We start from the raw sequence: 22,036 nt of genomic DNA on the forward strand, positions 1-22,036 counted from the left end.
AAAATAACATACTATTAAGTTCATGAAAGGCTCATACTTGCTGAGATTATCAACCAACCGATATGTCAGATGGGTTTGTTTGTTTTTAATAAAGTGACTGCATCAACAGTATACTGAATGCTGTTTGGCATCTATAGGGAGACGACTGTGGTATCTGTTGTACATCAATTTCAGCAGAAAGTATCCTGGCACAAAACTACACCATGAGCAACTTTTTTTTTTTTAAATAGAAATCTGCCAACTGTGATTAAGGGCTAAGGACATTGTCTTTTTTAACAACCACTGTAATTACAGATGATCACTTTACCAGACAAGATTGACAACTACTTAATAAAATTTTTTTCTGCTACTTCTGAGGGTCAATGTCACCCATTCAAATTCAAACACTGGAACAGACACAAAAGAGACACGACTGGATACTAGCAGAAATAGAAATTAGCACATCAGCCTCTTGTATATATCGATTACGTAATGTCTACTATGTATAAAAAAAAAAAAAAAACTGAACACCTATGCAGGAAAAACTACAAACAATAGACAGCACGAGAAACAACGAAGGAGACAAAGAGCCAAACACTCCGTTATTGTGACGGAGCATGCGGGGTGCGTGGGTCGTTAAAGGAAGACTGCCGTTTGTCACTTGAAGAGATGCTTCATTCTGACACTTAATGAAATGCCCCGATCAATAGGAGATTCCATTGTTGTTTCTGGAAATGAAAATGATCAGTCAATTCCCTTCGGTTTGTCATTGTCTCCCTCTATCCTTCCTTCAGTGCGCCTCATTATGAAGACACACAAACCTGCTTGCTTTAATGTTGTGAAGCATTGTTCAAGACAAATACGTCATTGATGAATGCATCCACGAGCAGGGTTGGAGTGCCGCGAAACAGTGAATACGATGGCGTACGTCTGGTTGTGATCAGTGTCCAAGTTCACTTCAGTAAAGATCAAGGGCTTTACGCAACACAAACCGCAGAAAGGTACAGTATAACAGCACTAAATAAGAGATGGGAAAGTGTAATTTAAGAAGGTTAAGTGGGTGAAAATGAGTGCCTGGGTCGATTAATTAATGTTTTCAAGATCCCTAATGCTGTAAATTGGTGGGGAAAAACAAAACAAAACACCAAACTGCGTCCTCACCGACTGCATGCTTTGAATGTCATATTTGTTTTGATCCTGAGTGATGAGGCCTCACAAGGGGAAGTGATAATTATCGAGCGCTGTGACAGTTTGTTCTTAACAACCAACCAAGCCAAGACCGGGTGTACACACCGAGGGATCCTACCGCACACTAAAATTCATGACCAAAATATGAACTACAGGGCAGTGGTGATGTTTGGCCTCATAGCACTTCATGCTCTGGCTTTTCTCAAAATTTAAGGCATTTCCAAGACACATGGAATGCCACTTTTTTTAAAAATACAATTTAAGTTACTTTCATTATATACATGTATTGGTTATGAACGGTCATTCATGTTCTTTGTCTCTTCTGTGTTAACCATTTTTGTATGTTCCATTTTCATATTTTTTCTTTGTCTGAGGTGTCAATCCTCGACTCGGGCCTTTGCGGGTCAAGGCCTTGGCCTTACGTTTCAAAGAAAACATCTTCATACAACAGCAGAACTGCAGGTGGTGCCTCCACAATCGTTTAAATCCTACAAATCTAGTGTCTGATTATTTATTGGTGAAAGAGGCAGAATTCCCACACGCCTGGAGTGGATAACTCACTCAGCCTCGGAAACAAGATGTTTCCGTCAAAAACGGAGTCTGTCTCAGAGATGGCGCTCTGTGAAAAGCAGAGTAATTTACAACCACTTGTTTGACAAGGATCCCGCTGTGGCATGCTGGTTTTGTAACAATTAAGCCATAACTAGCGCAATCCTTTAATTTAATGCTGCATGAATACGGGACATTGAATCATGAAATATCATCAAAAAAGACCAATAAGTAACAGTGTACCGCAGACATCTGATGGCCATCGTAAGCGCTGAGTGACACGCCCGTGCTACACTCTTATGTCTAATAAATTATTTGTGGAGAAGCAGCGGTTACATTAACACCAAATGTGTCTCATCTCTGGGCATAATGGAAATGTGGCGATTAGCCTGGATAAGTGTGACTGTCAGAAAAATGTGATATAATTACAAACTCGGCAGGTGCATATTCTTGTTTTATGAGCTCTAATGTGACTCGATGTTTAATGTGTACATTTTCTTCAAGGTCTGCAAACATTAGAGGATGTGTAACGGAGCGCATGATGATTTATGAACGTCAGTTCCAGAGTTCCATATCCGTCTCGATAATGAGCGCTGACGATGTCAAATGCCATCACTTACACTGATCAAAAACTGTGAGAGGAAAGCAGAGGTCAGAGGTCTTCTGAGAACTCGGAATGGTGCTTTCACAGAGGGAAATAATGTAAAGTGGGCCATCAGGAGAGCATAACGCGGCCATGCACACAGGATCCACAGCAATTACTGGGACGCAGAGGACACACGACATCCCCCTACGCCCCGAGACATGATTGACTACTGTAGGGGGTCTCAGCCTTAGACCCCCCCACACACACACCCACAGGATAGACGCTGTGCACAACATTGTCCAGCCTGCTCTTGTCCAAAACTACCCACCACTGGTCACTTCAAACCATACACTGGCAATTCTAGCAATCTGCACACAACTTATGTCAATGAAGCGTCTACTTTCTATCTCACCATCTATTCATGTCACAAGTGCCAGTTTAAATAGTTTAAAGTTGAGAATGTGGATGTAATTCTCCTTCAAAATGTTTAGTATTTTCTGATACTGCCTTCAGGGTTCCTACAGCTTAAGGCGAGACAGATTTCAGAGTTCTTTAATGGCAGTCGGAATGAAATTTAAGACTAACATTACAATGACAAAAACCGGGGTGGGGGGGAGATTCAGATCGAACACTGATCTAGTCTGAAGAAGATCACTGAGATTAACTCCAGAAACATTACCATCACATATACACAAGACAACGCTTGACAGCTATCAGTATAGATACATATAAAAACAAAAAATAAATACATGTACAGGTTAAAATATAGCAGTAGTTAGTGTGGCGGAAGCAAATGCTGTATATCTTACATAGGTCAAACTTTAAAATATTCAATTTATAAAAAATACACAAGCTGGCTATTTTTAATAATACCATGCTCTTATGGGGAAACAGATAAAACTTCATTTATTATTAAGCTATATCTAAGTAGTGCATAAAGTTCAAAATATAATTTCAATCTAACCAACAAATCCAAAGTCATTCCAACTAATTAAGCTCTAATGCATCATGTTTGTGCAATTGTTCCAGTCAATTACTACTTATCAGAACCAGGCAGGAAGAGGGAATACACCCCATTAGGCTGCTTGGCGTTAGCGTCTGATGTTTACTGAAATTGACAAATCAACTGCGCTACGCTAAAAACTGAATGTAAAAAGCCCGAGTCTCCCTATAATTTTCTGTCTGAAGTACAGCCTACATCCTGAGATGTTGGCTAGGCCTCCGCTTTATTCTCGGACAGTAATGGATGAAAAACAGCCCCTTTACCATGAAAAGCAATTTAAATGGAATGGCAGGTTCGCCTATCATTTGTGAAAAATCCATCAGATAGGAGCCACTGAATGCAATTTGTGATGGCCAGATTTACCTAGAATGACAACGCAATCTCAAAACAATAAACGTGTCGTTTGTGTTCAGTCATCTGATTAATCAATGAAACCGCAGACGAGATGAGGGATGCCTCGACAGCAACCGTGTGTGAGTAAGTTGCAAAAAAAAAAAAAAACTGCTAAGCTTCACAAGATACTGACAGATAAAGAAATGAAACGTATGAAATAAAACTGCAGAGAGAGAGTTGATGAATATGGACATTTGTGCACCGGCAGTGAATGTACACACTGACTATTTCATTAACCCTGCCATTGTTTGTCTTGAAGGCAATTACCTTATATCAAAGACGCAAACTTGCAAGATTATACATATGAAAGATTTCATTACTCGCTCCTTCCTGTGCAACTTTTCAGGCTTATTTCTTTTGTGCACTTACGTAGGTATGTCATCTATCTACAGTGAGCTGAAATAGTGTTCAGCCTCTTGGGATTTTATATGTTTTAACTGGTTTATGCCATTTCAACTAGAAAAAGCAATTCAGGCTTCTCCATACTAAAATGTCTAAAATGATCCTCCTTAAACACAAACTTAAAGCAAATCTCTATAACCTGATATAAATGAAATAAAAATATCAAAGCCAAGTTGCACAAGTCATGGTCCCCTTTGGCATAACACACATAAATAATCAGTTTTATTGGCAGTTTTCTTAAGACCAGTCAGGGGATGGATACATGAACATTTCCAAGTCACTAAATAGGTCTTGGACTTTATTTCCATCAATTATGAAGAAGTAGTATGGCACTCTAGTAAATCTGGAGGAGGCAGTTGTCAAAAACTAACTGTGCAAGAAGGAAGACGAGTGAGGAAAGCTACCCAGACAGCCCAGAAGACGTTATAGGCTTCTGTGTGGAGCGGATAAAGACAGCAAATGCAGTGCCCAAAGGATGGCGCTCTGAAAAAACATGGCGTCAAATCACAAGTTGCTGCCAATATTTATAGACACTATCATACCAATGATCTGTCTGACACCTGCTGGGCACGTCTGTGATGTAGCTTCAAAATAGCCATTTTTTTGTTGAGATGACTACACATAGGTGCAATGTACAACCCCCGGCAAAAATTATGGAATCACCGGCCTCGGAGGATGTTCATTCAGTTGTTTAATTTTGTAGAAAAAAAGCAGATCACAGACATGACACAAAACTAAACTGGCTTTAAGAAACACTATAAGAAATCAAGAAAAAAAGATTGTGGCAGTCAGTAACGGTTACTTTTTTAGACCAAGCAGAGGAAAAAAAAATATGGAATCACTCAATTCTGAGGAAAAAATTATGGAATCACCCTGTAAATTTTCATCCCCAAAACTAACACCTGCATCATATCAGATCTGCTCGTTAGTCTGCATCTAAAAAGGAGTGAACACACCTTGGAGAGCTGTTGCACCAAGTGGACTGACATGAATCATGGCTCCAACACGAGAGATGTCAATTAAAACAAAGGAGAGGATTATCAAACTCTTAAAAGAGAGTAAATCATCACGCAATGTTGCAAAAGATGTTGGTTGTTCACAGTCAGCTGTGTCTAAACTCTGGACCAAATACAAACAACATGGGAAGGTTGTTAAAGGCAAACATACTGGTAGACCAAGGAAGACATCAAAGCGTCAAGACAGAAAACTTAAAGCAATATGTCTCAAAAATCGAAAAATGTACAACAAATGAGGAACGAATGGGAGGAAACTGGAGTCAACGTCTGTGACCGAACTGTAAGAAACCGCCTAAATACAGAAAAGCTAAACGAAAGGCATCATTAACACCTAAACAGGAAAAAACAAGGTTACAATGGGCTAAGGAAAAGCAATTGTGGACTGTGGATGACTGGATGAAAGTCATATTCAGTGATGAATCTTGAATCTGCATTGGGCAAGGTGATGATGCTGGAACTTTTGTTTGGTGCCTTTCCAATGAGATTTATAAAGATGACTGCCTGAAGAGAACATGTAAATTTCCACAGTCATTGATGATATGGGCTGCATGTCAGGTAAAGGCACTGGGGAGATGGCTGTCATTACATCATCAATAAATGCACAAGTTTATGTGATATTTGGACAATTGAAAGGATGTTGGGGATGATGAAATCATTTTTCAAGATGATAATGCATCTTGCCATAGAGCAAAAACTGCAAAAACATTCCTTGCAAAAAGACACAGTGTCAATGTCGTGGTATAGGGTCAATGTCAATGAGCAGATCTGATTTGATGCAGGTGTTAGTTGGGGGATGAAAATTACAGGGTGATTCCACAATTTTTTCCTCAGAATTGAGTGATTCCATATTTTTTCCCTCTGCTTGGTCTAAAAAGTAACCGTTACTGACTGCCACAATCTTTTTTCTGATTTCTTATAGTGTTTCTTAAAGCCAGAAAGTTGCCATTTGAAATGACTTAGTTTAGGGTCATGTCTGTGATCTGCTTTTTTTCTACAAAATTAAACAACTGAATTAACATCCTCTGAGGCCGGTGATTCCATAATTTTGTCAGGGGTTGTAGGAAACCAAAATTGGATAAACCTTAATACTGATAGCAGGATAAGTGAACCTCGAGGGATAAGTACTGGTCTAATGGGCCTCAGATTTCTCTCGCTCTTGAAATTAGCATTTAGAAATTTCAAACTAGGCATTTTACCAAGAAACAGATTAATTAAAAAAAAACAAAAAAAAAAACAGGTTCCTTACAGAAACATCAGGGTGCTTAAAACGTCTGCAAGGCTGTATTTAATAAATATCTACACACACAGCACACTGTTGCACAGTAATAAACACATATTACCATATCCTGGACAAATACTAACCCTCCATGAACAGCACTGTCATTCAAAACTGTCAAACCTGACACAGAACAACACTGCTGTGAGTAAATAAGACCCACAGAATCAGGCCGAATCCTCAGAGGCATCAACACTCATGTCAGCTCATCTGCACCCGAAAACAGTAAGTGGAAGCAGGACGCATCATGGTTGATTTTACATTCATTTCACGCATGATGCCACAATGATCCAAACATCTGCTGTGCCCACAAAATGGCAGCTTAATCTCACTGCTCGCACACTTCAAGACTTTGTGCACGTTTTATTGAGCGCCACGGGATGTCGGAAGTGTGCAACTCAACATCGTGGCAGCACCTCAGGGAGAGCTGGAGTGATACCTCCGAAAAAACCTGGTACCAAACCGGCTTAAGTGGTGCCTGAGGTCACTGGTTAGCGTCTAAACTTACAGTCAGATTAGCTACAAATGAGGGCGACAAGCAGTTAGCATTTGTTGCGCGATGGGCGTTCCCCGGGGCGTGCTCAGCTCGTGGTTACTTGGCGTTACACTGTCACTATGAGTTTTTGCTCCATGCCTGACTGCTTAATGGAACCAAAGTTGGTTTGATTTGTTTCACAGTGACGTTCCTGCATCGCCAGTTAGCATACTAGCATCTTCGTAAAATGCTTTGCAAATCACTTCAGCGGTATCATCTGGTTACGATAACAGCATTTTTAGATTTATAACTTTTTCTTTCTCAACAACTTTTACAAAACATGAGAATAAACGCCAAACATATTTGATTTATCTTTCGGCGCGTATTCAGCCATGTTTGATTATTTTGTTCAAGCAAGCAGCCAGCTGGCGTTACGCTGCCTTCACTCGGTCTGGCAGTCAACGTGTTGTGTTGCTCAGCATTTACACAAAACAGACTCCTAGTCTATTTTGGACCTGCCTAGCTGGCGGCATAGCGACCGTAGAGCCTCGCTGCTGCAAAACACCAACTATAACTGAAAATGAAGCGCAGCTCATCGCTTTGCCTCTGTTGCTTGTGGTCACTTGTACCTAATCTGACTGTATAGTAAGAGAGGAACCTCAATCTACTACAAAGAAATTGGCACCACCAAACACCCATGTCCAGCGACTTCACAACTCCAAACGCTCTCTGCGATCTCAAAGGTCATTGACCCGCCATATTAACCTATTTCACCAAACACAATGACCACTGCCATGTCACAGGCTGTGCGCCTGTTGTCCTTTTGTCCCGAGCAGACATTCAGGCCACCTTTTATATGGTACAGAAGCCAAAGTGTTTATTTTCCTTTAAATATCCCATCAAGGGCTTGTGATTAATTGATGTTAGCAACAGGGAGCAGCCTGTTTACCGTGATACCAGATACAAAGTGGGGCAGAGGGAAGACAAAGCAGTGTTCTCGTCGACATGAATGCGGCTTGGCGGCGGTTGCCTTGGGCGTGTTATTGACTGATGGTGGAGGACACATTATGCAGAGACTGCATTGTTATTCTTCTCGGCATAAACACAGTCGAACAGTTGAATGATGACAAGCTTGTCAAACAGCAGTTGGAGAAAAACAACAAAAACAAAAAAACAACCTGGTGATCTTACAAATGATCTTTTTTTTGTGAAACTATAAAAAGGAAGCAAACAGTTTCGCTCAACACACGACTTAATACTACAATATGTATTCTCCCTGCCATCGAGAACACGGCCGCTTGATTAGGCCGGCAACAAACAGACAAGAGAACAGGGGAAGGGTGTCTTAACTATAAATGAAGAGAAAGCACAGCGTTAGAACCAAATCTTGATGGCGATGAACTACGAATGAACTCTGGGCTACAGCGCAGGTAATGGGCACTGGATTTTCTACTCCTTTGAGAGAGACAGAGGGTAGAAGAAGAAAAGTGAAGGAAGAGAAACATATAAACCATGACAGAGTTGTCCATAAGGGCTAATAGAATCCACAGTGTTCTGTGTGTGTTTTTTGTGCATTAACAGCAGTAAAGTATCTTTCCATCTCCGACTGACCTGGCAGGGACACCTCAATATCCACCACCACCACTGCTGCTTTTATCACCTTCATTCAGAAACACCCTCAGCCATCAAGAAGAAGCCACACTCCCAAAAAGTGCAACTCATCTCTGTCGTGACTCCGTTATATCTGAGCTAACAGCCACTTCTCAGGTTTGAGGCAAGGCACGGAAGGAGACAGAAAGGCAAGAGCCAGACAAAACCGCTTTAAGACGGATACAGATGTGCTTTCCTCTGCAGAGACTGGCCTTTAAACCTTTCAATGTCACAACATACCACAGAGAAAAGGTGTTCAAACAACTACAGTTAGGGTCATACGTAGCTGAAAAGCGATAGTTCTGATTGCTTTACTTGTCTTTTGCATCAACCAGCATTCACACTTTTCAATAAGGCAGTAATAAATAATATGACACACACACACACAAAAAAAAACCCTTTAGTAATTCATTAGTAAACAATGGTTTTACACTTTACAGGGTTCTGTTTTGCTAGTTATAAATAAATGGTCATAATGATATGCCAAGAAACACTGAGCTGGAAGGGGCAAAATCTGCTGACCTAGACTATAGAACAATAGTGAGGGAAGCCACCAAAACACCCATGACCCCTCTGTAGGAGGCTTCTGTGGCTGTGATTTTAGAAATTGTGATAAGTGCAACTTTTGTCTGGAGGGAACCAGAAAAGGAGTTTCATGCACAAAAACAGTTCAAATCTAGGCTTATCTCTCCCATGTGACTTCTGAAAAATTGTAGCTAAAATTTCACATGGGGGGACGGACACAAAATTACAACAATTACAACAATTATGCCAGTTTTGAAATGCTTGTGTACCTGACAGCAAGTGACGCTGATCAATTAGACTAATAGCCGCCTTGTTGAGGCGTTCCAGGTGAGAACACATGCCGATGTCAAAATTAATCAAGTGAGTTAGCCTAATTAATTAGGTCTCTGGTGGAGGCTGATAACGAGTCTCCCAAGAGCTTCTAAATTGGTGGTCCGCATCTGTGACATTTGGCTGTAAAGATAAAGACTATAGCTTAAAGTACGACAGCCATTCTGTTGGCAGTGAACCTCAGAACAAAAGAAACTCCTCTTTAAATGTAGCATATTTCACAATATATAATTTAATTTGAAGGGAGAGGGGAAAAAGGGATTTGTTCTGACAAGAAAAACATCAAACATCTCGGGGAAAATGTTAGTTTGCTCTCCGTTTAACATCATTAGCAATACTCAAATGATGTAGGCATCATGCGTAAAAAGGGAGATGAAGAAAAGACTTCCACTAATTTATCATCGTGACGGGGTGTTCCTAAATACCAGAGTATAGATTTCGTGCATATAAAAGCAGACGCCGTATGCCGACGGTTCATTTGGAAACTGCTGTCACCAGTGCGATAAATCAAGTAGACGTTTGTTTTGCATTGTTTATGTTGAACAGTCAACACTGCAAACCCATTTACACTTCAAGGCTTATTTAGGCAGTGCGGGAAGTTTATGACCCTTCATTAGTCAACGCAAAAGCTAAAGTCTTAAAAAATGAAGACATGGGGGGGGGGGCAACCATATTCCAAACCCGGTTTCTCCAGGTTTACAAAATATTTTGCCGACTTCTTTGTTTCAGAACAAGAGGAGCACACACCCCATTTACTGTCAAATCCCAACAGACCATTATGAATTGTATTGTATTGGGTGGGAGATTAGACATTGTCATTAGCCAATAACGAGTAGCTCGGACTAGAGGCAGACAGCCAGTCACCCAGGGTGTCGGCTAATGACGGCACGCTTTAGTATCGCAATAAAGTCACCATAAGTTCACATATTCAATTTCAACACGCAAGAAGACAGTTTTTGGAAACACTTGTCTAACGTAAACTTATTTAAGAGGACTGGATTCCATTTTCAAATATATCACAGAAACAAACTTTAATCTCAATGAACTCAATGAGCCATTCAGCCATATTGAACCCAACTAACCCACATGAATGAAGCAGCAAACTGGTCCAAACATAAACAGTCCCCGAGCCACGGCTACACAAAGACGTAACTGCTGCAAGGTAACAAACTGGAGAAGCAGGTTCTTGCAGGTCTAGAACCTGAATGAAGATGCACTTTACATAATTTCACACTAAAAAGGCATCTGATGATTAGATAACAATAACAGGTAGGTGAATCTTTAGCTGTAGGTGCTCTGGCACTGCACAGCTCCCACGCCGTCCCCACACTGCTGTGTGCATTCTGCAGAGTCTGTGCCAATTATGATGCCCGTTTTAGCTCAGTGTCATTTGCCACATCTTATCCAGGCACAAGCTGCGGGAATTTTCCCCAGATTAAAAATAAAGCAAGTTTATCTCAGAACTGTGAAGGTAATGGTCTCGTTAACCTGGTCATCACTGGGCTCACCTTCACCCTTCTGCTCACGCTGTTTTCCACAGGTGGACATGCAATTAACGTGTGGCGTGGTCATGTTCTGAGAGAGCAGACTTACTAATGAGGCGGCTCTCTGCTGTGTTACTTCACCGCTGCTGATAAAAGTGTGCGTACATGTGTATGTACATAAAACATGGAGATACACATACTGTTGTGACTCTGCTGGGACATGGAACAAGCTCAAGGTTTGGTTCAACTCACAAATTGGATCCCTCGCAATACTTTGCTTTTAATCAACTTTGAATTACTTCATACTTATTTTAATCCTCTTAGAGTGGAAAATGTGCAAATTCTGTTTTAAATTATTCACTTTTCTGTAGGTTTTAGGTTGGAAAAAAGAATCTATGCCATTTACAAACAAACAGACTGCCACCTACAGTTTCATTAAAGTACTGCAAATAAAAACCCAATTGTTATTCTTCAGGGATCCACAAATAACCTGACCAATGTGTGACAGCAGGACTCTGGATCTTAGATGAAGAGCTGTACGTACGTGTAACTATGGCCGTACTAATAACTGTTTGATAAAACAGAGCGTGTGCAATTGGGGGAAACTTTTTGGCAAGGTGTATGCAAACTTTTAGCTCCAACTGTAGCTGCCTTGTTTGTACAAAAATAAACAGGTATAATTTAATCATACATATTTGTACAGCTGCGTGTTAATGCAAAGATGTAACCAGCCAACTGTGTGACAGCAGCTCGATATCTACTTGTTCAAACCGGTCAGTCCATCAAGAGGTTCAAGAAATTTCATTAGTGCAGTTTGATTTTGATCACAGAATGATTATTGATGCCAGCCAGGGTGGTTTGAGTACATCAGGCAATGCCAATCTCCTGAGACGTTCATATACAATACAGTGCAAAAAACCACCTAAGTCACACTGCGTGTAATCCTATACACAAAATGTGGACGCATGCTGAATATATGGTTTGAAGACAGGTAAAACTGCAGCAATTATTTACATTTCACAAGCCTAAATATATGACAATATGCATTTGAAAACAAAAAGCATCGATATGTTGTGGAGAGTCTATAACGTTCCCGTACAGCGTAATGCACATTAATGTCAGACTCATCAAACTGAAAGGGTGTGCTGGGATATACAAGGCACTTAAATGCATCACCATGTCAACTTGTTCTGAGTGTGTGATGTGAAGGTTTTAGATTGGAACACTCACTCGGGGTGGACGGTTTCTCTGCGGCGTCAGCCTGACTGCTGCTCCCAGCCTGCTCCTCTCCTGTGGCAGGCTGCTTTCTGGTTGCTACGGTGCCAGGCACTGGCGTCTGGAAGTCTGTAGTTCCAAAAGATTATTAGTTACCGACATCAGACAGTAGCTTGAGTGCATGTTTTATGTGACGCAAAGCTGAGGGATGCAGTCTGACAGATAATAAAAATGTGAGCCAATACACGCCGCTGCACGTCCAATGGTCAAGCAACAGGACGTTACATCTGTGTGTCCATTTCGCGGACTCCTTACAGGTAAATCTTTTTTTTTTTTAAGCGCTTTATTGTTATGGGGAATCAAAAGCATATGAGTAGATAAGATGCAACAGCTCCAAAAATGAGATATTTCAACCCTGACATCAACTGATAGGTTCAAGTCTTTTGCAAAACGAATTATTACTCCATGAATCTTGTCATGAAGAAATAGCCCAACACACTCCACATTTCATTACTGCCACAAATGGACGTCAAGTAGCGCCCAGCTATTTCCAGCAACCCGTTGAGTTGAATATTTAGTATATTTAAAACATTTTTGCACCAACTATATTAATTTAGCACCTTGAGTCTTTACTTGCAAAAATAAAATCAAAACCAGCACAACGACTGGATGAACAGCAACCTGTAACTTGCAGTACTTTTAAAAAGGTAAGTTAAGAACAGTTTATCTGTCAAACTGTTTGTGATGCAACTCGAGTAAGCTTTCTTTTTGTTTTTGTTTTAGGCTGACAGTTTAATTAGTATGTGCAATGTGTTTCCTGTCAAAGCACGGGCGTCCTAACGCATCTTAATGATTTATTATAAGCAGATACGCTGCTGTTTCAAATGGTTCACTTCGGGACTCCTTGTGAAACTTGTAAAGGCAGCTTACAATAATGGCCCAATCCACGGTTATTCTTCTTCTTCACTCGGTTATGCCCGTTAGGGGTTGCCACAGCAGATCAGTCATTTCTGTCTCACCCTGTCCTCTGTATCTTATCACACCAACCACCTGCATGTCCTCCCTCAGGCACACCTATAATCCTCCTCTTTTGGCCTCCCTCTACTCCTCCTGCCTTGTGGCTCCATCCTCAGCATCCCTCTCACTATATACCCTGAGTCCCTCCTCTGCACATGTCCAAACCATCTCAATCTCACCTTTGTCATTGTCTCCAAACCGTCCCACCTGAGCTGTCCTTCTGATATCTTCATTCCTAATCCTGTCCATCCTCATCACTCCCAAAGTGAATCACAACATCTTCAGCTCTACCACCTCCAGCTCTGCCTCTTGTCTTTTTCTTAGCACCACTGTCTCAAGTCATACAACATAGCTGGTCTCACTACTGTCTTGTAAACTTTCCCCTTCACTCTTGCAGACATTCTTCGGTCACAAATCACTCCTGCCACCTTTTTTCACTCACTCCACCCTGCCTGCACTCTCTTCTTCACCTCTCTACAGCACTCTCCATTACTTTGGACATGTTGATCCCAAGTATTTAAACTCATCTACTTTCACCACTTCTACTCCTTGTAACTGCACTATTCCACTGGGTTCCCTCTCATACAGATGTGTACTGAGTCTTGCTGTTACTGAATTTCATTCCCCTGCTCTCCAGATCATATCTCCACCTCTCCAGGCTAGACTCAACCTGCTCTCTACTCTCACTACAGATCATAATGTCATCAGCAAACATCATAGTCCATGGATACTTCTGCCTGATCTCATCCGTCAACCTGTCCATCACCATTTCGAACAAGAAAGGACTCGGAGCTGATCCTTGGTGTAATCCCACCTCCACCTTGAATGAGTCCGTCATTCCTACTGCGTATCTCACAGCTGTCACGCTGTCCTTATATATCCTGCATCACCCTCACATATTTCTCTGCCACTCCAGAATTCCTCATCAATACTACAACTCGTCTCTTGGCACCCTGTCAGAATCTTTCTCTAAATCCACAAACACACAATGCAACTCCTTCTGACCTTCTTGGGACTTCTCCATCAGTACTCTCAGAGCAAATACTGCATCTGTGGTGCTCTTTCTCAGCATAAAGCCATTATGCTGCTCACAGATCATCTGTTTTCTAAGCCTAGTTTTGACTACTCTTTCCCAAACCTTCATGCTGTGGTTGATCAGCTCACGTAGTTACTGCAGTTTGGCACACCCTTGTTCTTAAAAATAGGAACCAGCACACTTCATCCCCACTCCTCAGGCATCCTCTCACTGTCCAAGATTTTATTAAACAATCTGGTTAAAAACTCCACTGTCATCTGTCCTAGACGTTCCATGCCTCCACTGGAATGTCATCTGGACCAACCGCCTTTCTGCTCTTCATAGCTGTCCTCACTTCATCCTTACTAATCTCTTGCACTTCCCAATTTACTCTCTCCACATCATCCAGCCTTATCTCTCTCTCATTTACTTCATTCATCAGCTCCTCAAAATATTCCCTCCACCTTCTCAACACACTCTCTTCACCTGTCAGCACAAAACCATCTGCATCCTTACTACCCTAACCTGCTGCACAAGCTTTCCAGCTCGGTCCCTTTGTCTGGCCAATTGATACAAGTCCCTTAAAGCTGATAATTTTCCTTTGGTCATTATGTTTATTTTACATCTGAATACTGTTATATTTCCAAACAAGGCCTTCAACTTACAGCTTGGTTTTTAGTCTACGGTGCAGACACTTTCTGGTGATGGACAATGGAACACACCAGATTTGCATCTGGCTATACTCATTTCTAGACCAACATGTCCCATGGGCACAAACATGATCACAAGTACAAATTGTATGAAAGGAAAATGTGCACTGGGCATATAAATGACAAGTATATCAAGTGGGAACTAATAACGACATTTGTGCTGCGGACTGCGTCATGCCTGGGGGTAGAGAGGGACCTCTATGTGAAGTTCCCTCTATACAACAACTACAAACTTTAAAATATTCCCACCACTACTGTAATTCCCTTTGCCAAGTATTGAACATTTCTAATTTTCTGTACGTCATATTTCTTGTAGTCTTCTGCGTCTGTACCAACAGTGCCACCACACTGGCTTATATTTACTGTAGTCTATTTGTGTAGCAGAAAGGGGATTAGGTGGAGAAAACCTCATGTTAAACATTTTGCTCTTCAAGTGCAACAGTGATTGCACACAATAGTCAGCTGGATATATCTGAATTATTGGTTAGCATACAGTGTAATACACTCATGTAGTGGAAATACTATTACATGAAGGTCTAAATACTCTACTCCAAGTGGGCAGGCATAGCAACAGGAATGTTTACATTTATTACATATAAAATTTGACAAAAGCAGCCACTAAACATTCATCAGTTATATAATGCCTGTGTTTCTGTGTAGCAGCTTGTTTTACATCTACCCTGAAGTTCATTCAGCACTGTTTGGAGCCATTTTAGTGAGGGTGCAGACGGCGAGCGCAGAGGGTACTGTCTGGAACACTGAAGCCGTGGGCACTGCTCCTTTCTGCACCACATACTCTCCACTAAAAGCCGTGACTGCATCATCAAGTACTACTGGGCTCAACAACACTTTCTCCCTCAAAAGCAGGCTCCTATCACAACCTTTCCCCCCCAAAAAAGGAAAAAGAGAGGAAGCTGCAACAGACAGGGAACTACTAAGCCAACGCAGCCTGTGTAAGGCTCATTACTCAAGTGTTCTCCAAAATAATGGTATTGTCACAAATAAATGATGCTTTCAGAAGAGCAATATTAGTCTCACACTGTTGGACATAATGAGAAGAACCAGATGTTCTTTTCATTACATTTGAGCAGGACAAACAAAACTACAGGTGAAGAAAGTATTTCTCATAAAAATCAAAACACCGCGATTAAACAAACTATTAATTAAGCAAAGTGTTCATTAAGTATGCTCTTTCTTGCTAATGTTTCCTCAAAAGCTGTGATGCTGTAGTGTGAAGCCTTCTACACATTACAGTGGGAGTTACACTTTATTTGTACATATGACAGTTGACATTCCCTAGCAAGAGGGGAAAAATGATTAAAATCACACCAGCTCCATTCTAAAATGTGTTCTTACCCCTCTTCCTGCGCGCCTCCTTGATTTCTTCACACATGCGGTCAAACTCTGGGTCCAGCTCGGCAGCAAATATGGCATGTGCTGTGTCCTTTAAACTGCAAGCTCGGTGCCGGATCACTTTGTCTGGATTTGATGGAGGACAGTGGAAAGGCACACTTGGTGTCAGACTCAAAAAGGTGTGCAAGAATACGTGTGAATGTTCAAGGGTGTGCTCTTGGCCACCCAGATTCTCTGTGACATAGCAATAATTCACTTGGATTGTTCCCAAGTACCACTGTTGTCCTTTTTTTTCCTGTACCAATGTCAAAAAAGTTAAGCAGGTTTGCAGTTGCAGGCTGCATGTTCTCTATACTCCATCATGGATATAAATAAGGTAAAGACTCGCGAGCATCAAGCCCCCACTGATTCCAATGTGACTGTGAGAAAAAGGATTGCAGCATTTTCTCACAGATTGCAAAAATTAATCTTTAAAAGAAAAAAGGATAGGCTGTTTTTGGTGTGGGAAGAACAGACATTCAAGAAATACATTTCTACATGCAGCGTTTACACTAACACTTATGCACCTTTCGCCATAGATCTTCCACAGTATCATTAAATCCTCCTTTTGTTTTTTAATTCCCTGGGATTCACATTCATGGAGGGAAAATAAAGACCATGCTGGAGAGGCAGGCTAACAGCACAGTCACTGTAAACAGACCATCTCATTACAGAACAGTTCAGGTAGTGAGTGGCACAGAGGTTACCATCTGCCATATTCTTTAGCCTAATTGGAGGATGGGTGCATTTTTTTTTTTACATCTGCATGCACACTTTACTATATGCAGGGTCTGAGTATGGACATATTGGGCACCGTAGTCTCGTTTGAGGGTGGGCGATAAAGGGGTTAAATGAAAGAGCATGTGATGCAAAAAATGTACTTCCGGGGACAACCCCTGTTATTATTCACATTAAATCTCGCTAAAACCTATTGACACGTCCTCTCCCATTTGCCTTGTCTTGCCTTCTCCACTGGGAACAGAAAAAACTGCACTTTTCGCGACTGCTTCGGTAACTGCAGCCGAAAACAAAACCGTACACCATCTTTCCGTGTGAAGTGATGCTGTATCTGTGTCGCGCACTGGCAGGCTGTCCCCGGAAGTGGTCAAATCCCATGATATCATGCAGGGGGTCAGACGTGACTGCGCTGCCTCATTAAAAAAGCCAAAACCACCTGTCAGTGGAAGAGATGTCAAACGCCAGTGGTCCGTGAGCCAGAAGCCAATACCTGACCTACTTACAGATCCAAAACACCACTTACAATCCAGCCTCAGTACACAAAGCCTACACAAGAAAATATAGTGGCCATCCCAGAGTGGAAGCCATATAGGGGTCAACGAAGACTACACAGGGGTCAAAATTTAAAGGTGCCCCCTTCATATTGAAAAGTATACCACAATATTTGGTAGATTCTCGATCTGTAGCTGTATGAGGCAAAAACAGCAAAGGTCATATTAAATGACAAAGGTCATTTTAAGTTTGTACAGGTCAAATGTTGCTTCTATTTTGGTAAAAAAGTGAAAACTGCTGGTTGAGCTAAGAGGATTAATGAATGGAATAGTTTTGACCGTGGTGAATGCTTCGGTCTCCAAAGCAATGACCAACTAACTGTCAATTCATTCCTCTTATAAGTGATACTGAAAGTCTGCTTTGCCCATAGGCTGCAGGCGGGACTCCAAGAACTCATCATCCATCTTATGCATCCAGCCTAACCTCATGATCCAGCAAAAGCATGAATGCATCAACACACAATGGGCCTCATGCATCAATGTTGCGCACTTGTGGCATAAATTTACGGCGTAAACTTGAAATACACCAAAGTCGCCGTGACATGTATCAAGCAGTGCGCACCTGCCCATTTCTGGCGTACGCCTGACGTGATCTTGATAAATGCGGCGGGTGGAAACGATCGTAATTATAATAAACACGGCCATAAATATTCAGACTCCGCTTCAGACACACCCTCATTTTACGACACAGAGGCCGGAAAGACGGCAATGAAAAAGAACTCCACCAATCACGATGCGTGCCAATAGAGTGTCAAAAGCGGCCGTCATATCAATTGTTTTGTAGTATATAATCAATCAAGTGTTACAGTGGTCGCTCAATCGCTGGAGTTACGTTCTAAAAAATAGCCCGTAATACACGAAACCGCGACGCAGTCAGCGTTATTTTTTTACAATTATTATAGACGTTTTAAAGCTGTAAAACGCCTCACTACACGGTTTATACACTTTCTCAATCAGGCATGAACATTTCTCACTTTTCTCTCGTGTGTAAACACTCTCAAAGTTCAAACCTTAGTAGGAAAATAATACCAAACTGTTTTCAGGCCCAAACATTTGTTTGAGAAATAAAAATAGAACGTTTTCCTATAAATAATTATGATGGCATTTAGAACTAACAAATTAATTTTAACGATCACCGAACGAGGTCGGACACATAAGAAATTATTAATAGTGACTGACCAGTATTTCACAGATCGGGCCTCTACGTCCTGATGCTGCGCCTTTTCCCACTCACATGTCGCTGCAGCAGGTGTGTGTGTCCGTGTGACAAACACAGTTATGAGTAGTTGTTGGCGCTTTTTTCTCTTCTGGGCAACAAGATTCTTATAAACAGATACGCAGAACACAGAACACTGTAAGAAAAAAAAAGGCATGCAAAATTGGACTAAATACTCCGTGAGACTCCGAGGCCACGACAGGTGAACGGCGTTATAGCGAGGGACCACTGTATTCTCTTTTCACATGTCAATAATTCTTGACGTGGATATTTGCTCGCTCAATTAATAAGACACGCCTAATCTGTCAGATTTCTTTATTTTTTAAAATGTATTTCTGTATTTATTTTATTGTGACAACCGAATGGAGACGACAAAACCTGGTTGCAGTACGGGCGAATTAAGGGAATGAAGAAACTACAGTTGTTATTATCAATTTCATTGTCTAAAACAATCACACCACATGAAGTTAAGCTCAGCGCTGCTCTGGCTCCAGGCTCGAAGTCTGGAGAAAAAGGCAAGCAGCGCTTTCCTTCCTGTCAGCGCCACGGATCGTGCTCCATAACAATCCCGCAAAGGCGGGATTTGTATTGATTATTATGTAGTATAATCAGGAAAGTGTTATTTATGTAACATATGCATTGATTTGTATAATGGCACTGTTTATCATGTTGATCATCTTCATTTTTATGTGGATTCCAGCACTGGTTCATTTTGGTGTATAATTTACGCCACCTCTCGACCTGGTGTATATTTTCAGCGCAGCGTACGCTAACGACCACATTGATAAATGCCAAGTAGCGCAGCCGTTTTGGCGTACACCCCATATACGCTCAAATATCGCCGTACGCAACGTTGATACATGAGGCCCAATATGATGTTCCCAACTGAGATGGAAAAGGGCAAGAAGAAACAGATTATAGCAATATTATTTTTAGCACTTTGTGAGATAATGTGCAACTTCTAGCCAGCATAATTGTGCAGGACCTGGGCCATATTCCCTCAGCCAACCACTGGCTGAGTAAGCTTCATATCTTTTTTTATTATTATTAAACTGTATAATTGCATTTTCCCCTTTAGTGTCTAACTGGTGGACCTTGCATTTCACCAAATGACCCAGGCCTTTCGCCTGCAAAGATAGATATGATTTATTCATTTGGGTTGCTTGAGAATTGCTTCCCATTAGTATCAGGCAGTAATATTCAGGATAAAGACCTACAGCAGCCAAACACACAAAGAAAGGAAATAAAATGGAAATATCTGTTTCAAGTATGCAAGTAACAACATGTTAGTGTTTGATTGCCCACGCACACTGACTGCATATACATTCATAGGGGCAAATTCATGCCACAGAGGCAAGTTCTGAATTTAAATTATAGTTGGCCTGTAAAGCACTGGAGTGTCCAGGTGTTCCTCAGTGCACCAACACTCACGAGTTCACTTTTGGCAGCAGAAAAGGATGATGAGAAAGGACGGATGCGATAATAATTGGCTCAAATTGCAAAGCATGATGTGCAATTGCATATTTACAGGCACAATTTCAATTCTCACTGCCTACAGCCCTCATCAGTTACACAATATGAATTACAATGTGGAAATGTGCACTCCAAGTTTAATTTTATTGCCTGTCAGCCCGCTTTCAGATATCATTAAATATTCAAACAAATTACTTTTTAACTCACAATAGCAATGTAATGGGACAAAACAATAACGATTGAAATATATGTCCGTGTCTATTTAGACAATCTAATGCTGATTTACTATCGGGGAATTGGTGTGCGCTCACGCAGAGTGCCGGGGGTCACAATAACAGCCTGACACACAGTCAAAAGCCCTGTTTGTTCTCATGAGAAAATGATCAGAAACAGTCTACATGATCTACAGAAACACCTCTGACTCCAACCTCTGCGACATCAGACGCTGCCCCCAGAACGTCTGGTGGCACGCAGCACCTTTGGGTGTTTGTTGTCCTTTGGCAGATCTACACTCGCAGTTTCCTCCTGCTTCCTGACTTGTACAAAACTAAATATGTCAACTCAGTACTGAAGTCACAGATGTGAAATTGATATTGATTTTCTGATGTAACTCTTGTGTTAAAACAGCAAATAAATGAGTTTTTACCGCAACACTACAATTTCCACAGTCGTGTTCTTGCACGTGCATGCCGAAATGTGCTGGAGCGTGGAGCAAGTTGCTCATGCACAAATGCAAGTGGTGCGTAATTTGTGTGCATGCTGCTCACGTGGCAGTTTGGGAATTTCTTCCGTACCTCCAGGGTCTTTGTCAGGATTATATTCTAATGCGTTGCTGCTGATGAGATCGATGTCTACGAGGAAGTCTTTGACCGTCAGGTAACGGTGAGTGTCAATCTTAGTCATGACTGTGGACAGGTCCATGGGCTGCCGGATCACTTCCAGGTAGTCTGACACCTACAGGCAACAGGGCAGCAGTCACATTGGATACACTGTGTGTCATCTGACTTTCATATGCAGCAGGGTGAGAATGATATTAACCTATTTAGCCATAATGGTTCATAGAATACATCATTTAGCTCATTTTGAAATCTAATTGCAAGAATCCACTGTTTTTTTGTTGTTGTTGTTCTTTTTACCTCCTCTATGTCAACCGGTTTGCTAAAAATGCTGAAGCGTTTGTCAGTGGCCAGGCGCTTGGTCACATCCCTGAGAAAGAGCCGCAGCTCTCGTAGTGTGTTCTCCTCCTGCTCAGCTAGGCGGCGCTGTTCCTCCGCTGACAGTACTCTGGGACCAGACTCCTCCGCCACCGGGAGCACTTCTTCACACCTCTCTATTCAGAGGGAGAGGCAAGAGAGAACACAGACGGAAATGTGGAGGGAAACTAAACTCTAAACTTTTCACAATCCTTCAAAACCTGAAAATAAATAGAAAGAAACCGATTATGTCTGGATTAAAAAAACAAAACAAAACAAAAAAACAATAAAAAAAAAAGCTCACCTGAGGGGGGAAAAAAATGAATTCATAACCAACTTTGCATAAAATATACAGACATCAAAAAACACCTCATCACAAAGTCTTGACCTGTTCCTTTTGACAGTGTTGCAGTGGAGGGGGAAAAAAAAAAAAAAAAAAAAGGTAAATACTAAGATTTCTGCAGCTTAAAAAGAAAAAAAAAAAAGTGGTTTTCTCCTTCACAAACAATTTTTCTAAACACTATGGGATAGCCTCTGGCCAATGACAGTGATGAAGCAAGGCAAGCAGATATCCTCTCCTCCTCTCCCAAGGTACCAGTCCTTGCCCAAGGAGTCTTCAGGCATCGTTAAAGCTGTGCAACACCTCAGGCTGCTTCACTC

The 22,036-nt window shown here is 41.4% G+C and overlaps 1 protein-coding gene across 1 annotated transcript in view; it reads right to left on the reverse strand.

The window, feature by feature from the left end:
• Nucleotides 1-22,036, reverse strand: part of atad2b (ATPase family AAA domain containing 2B) — a 53,574-nt gene that overhangs the window by 8,744 nt on the left and 22,794 nt on the right. Inside the window, exons 21-24 of the mRNA XM_034161822.1 lie at nt 21,320-21,513; nt 20,978-21,137; nt 16,170-16,292; nt 12,087-12,200 (exon numbers count right to left, since the gene is read on the reverse strand). Coding sequence (XP_034017713.1) covers nt 12,087-12,200; nt 16,170-16,292; nt 20,978-21,137; nt 21,320-21,513 — 591 coding nt within the window. The remainder of the gene's footprint in view (nt 1-12,086; nt 12,201-16,169; nt 16,293-20,977; nt 21,138-21,319; nt 21,514-22,036) is intronic.

The sequence above is a fragment of the Thalassophryne amazonica genome, chromosome 21 (genome assembly GCF_902500255.1).
Source record: "Thalassophryne amazonica chromosome 21, fThaAma1.1, whole genome shotgun sequence".
NCBI classification, from domain to species: domain Eukaryota; kingdom Metazoa; phylum Chordata; class Actinopteri; order Batrachoidiformes; family Batrachoididae; genus Thalassophryne; species Thalassophryne amazonica.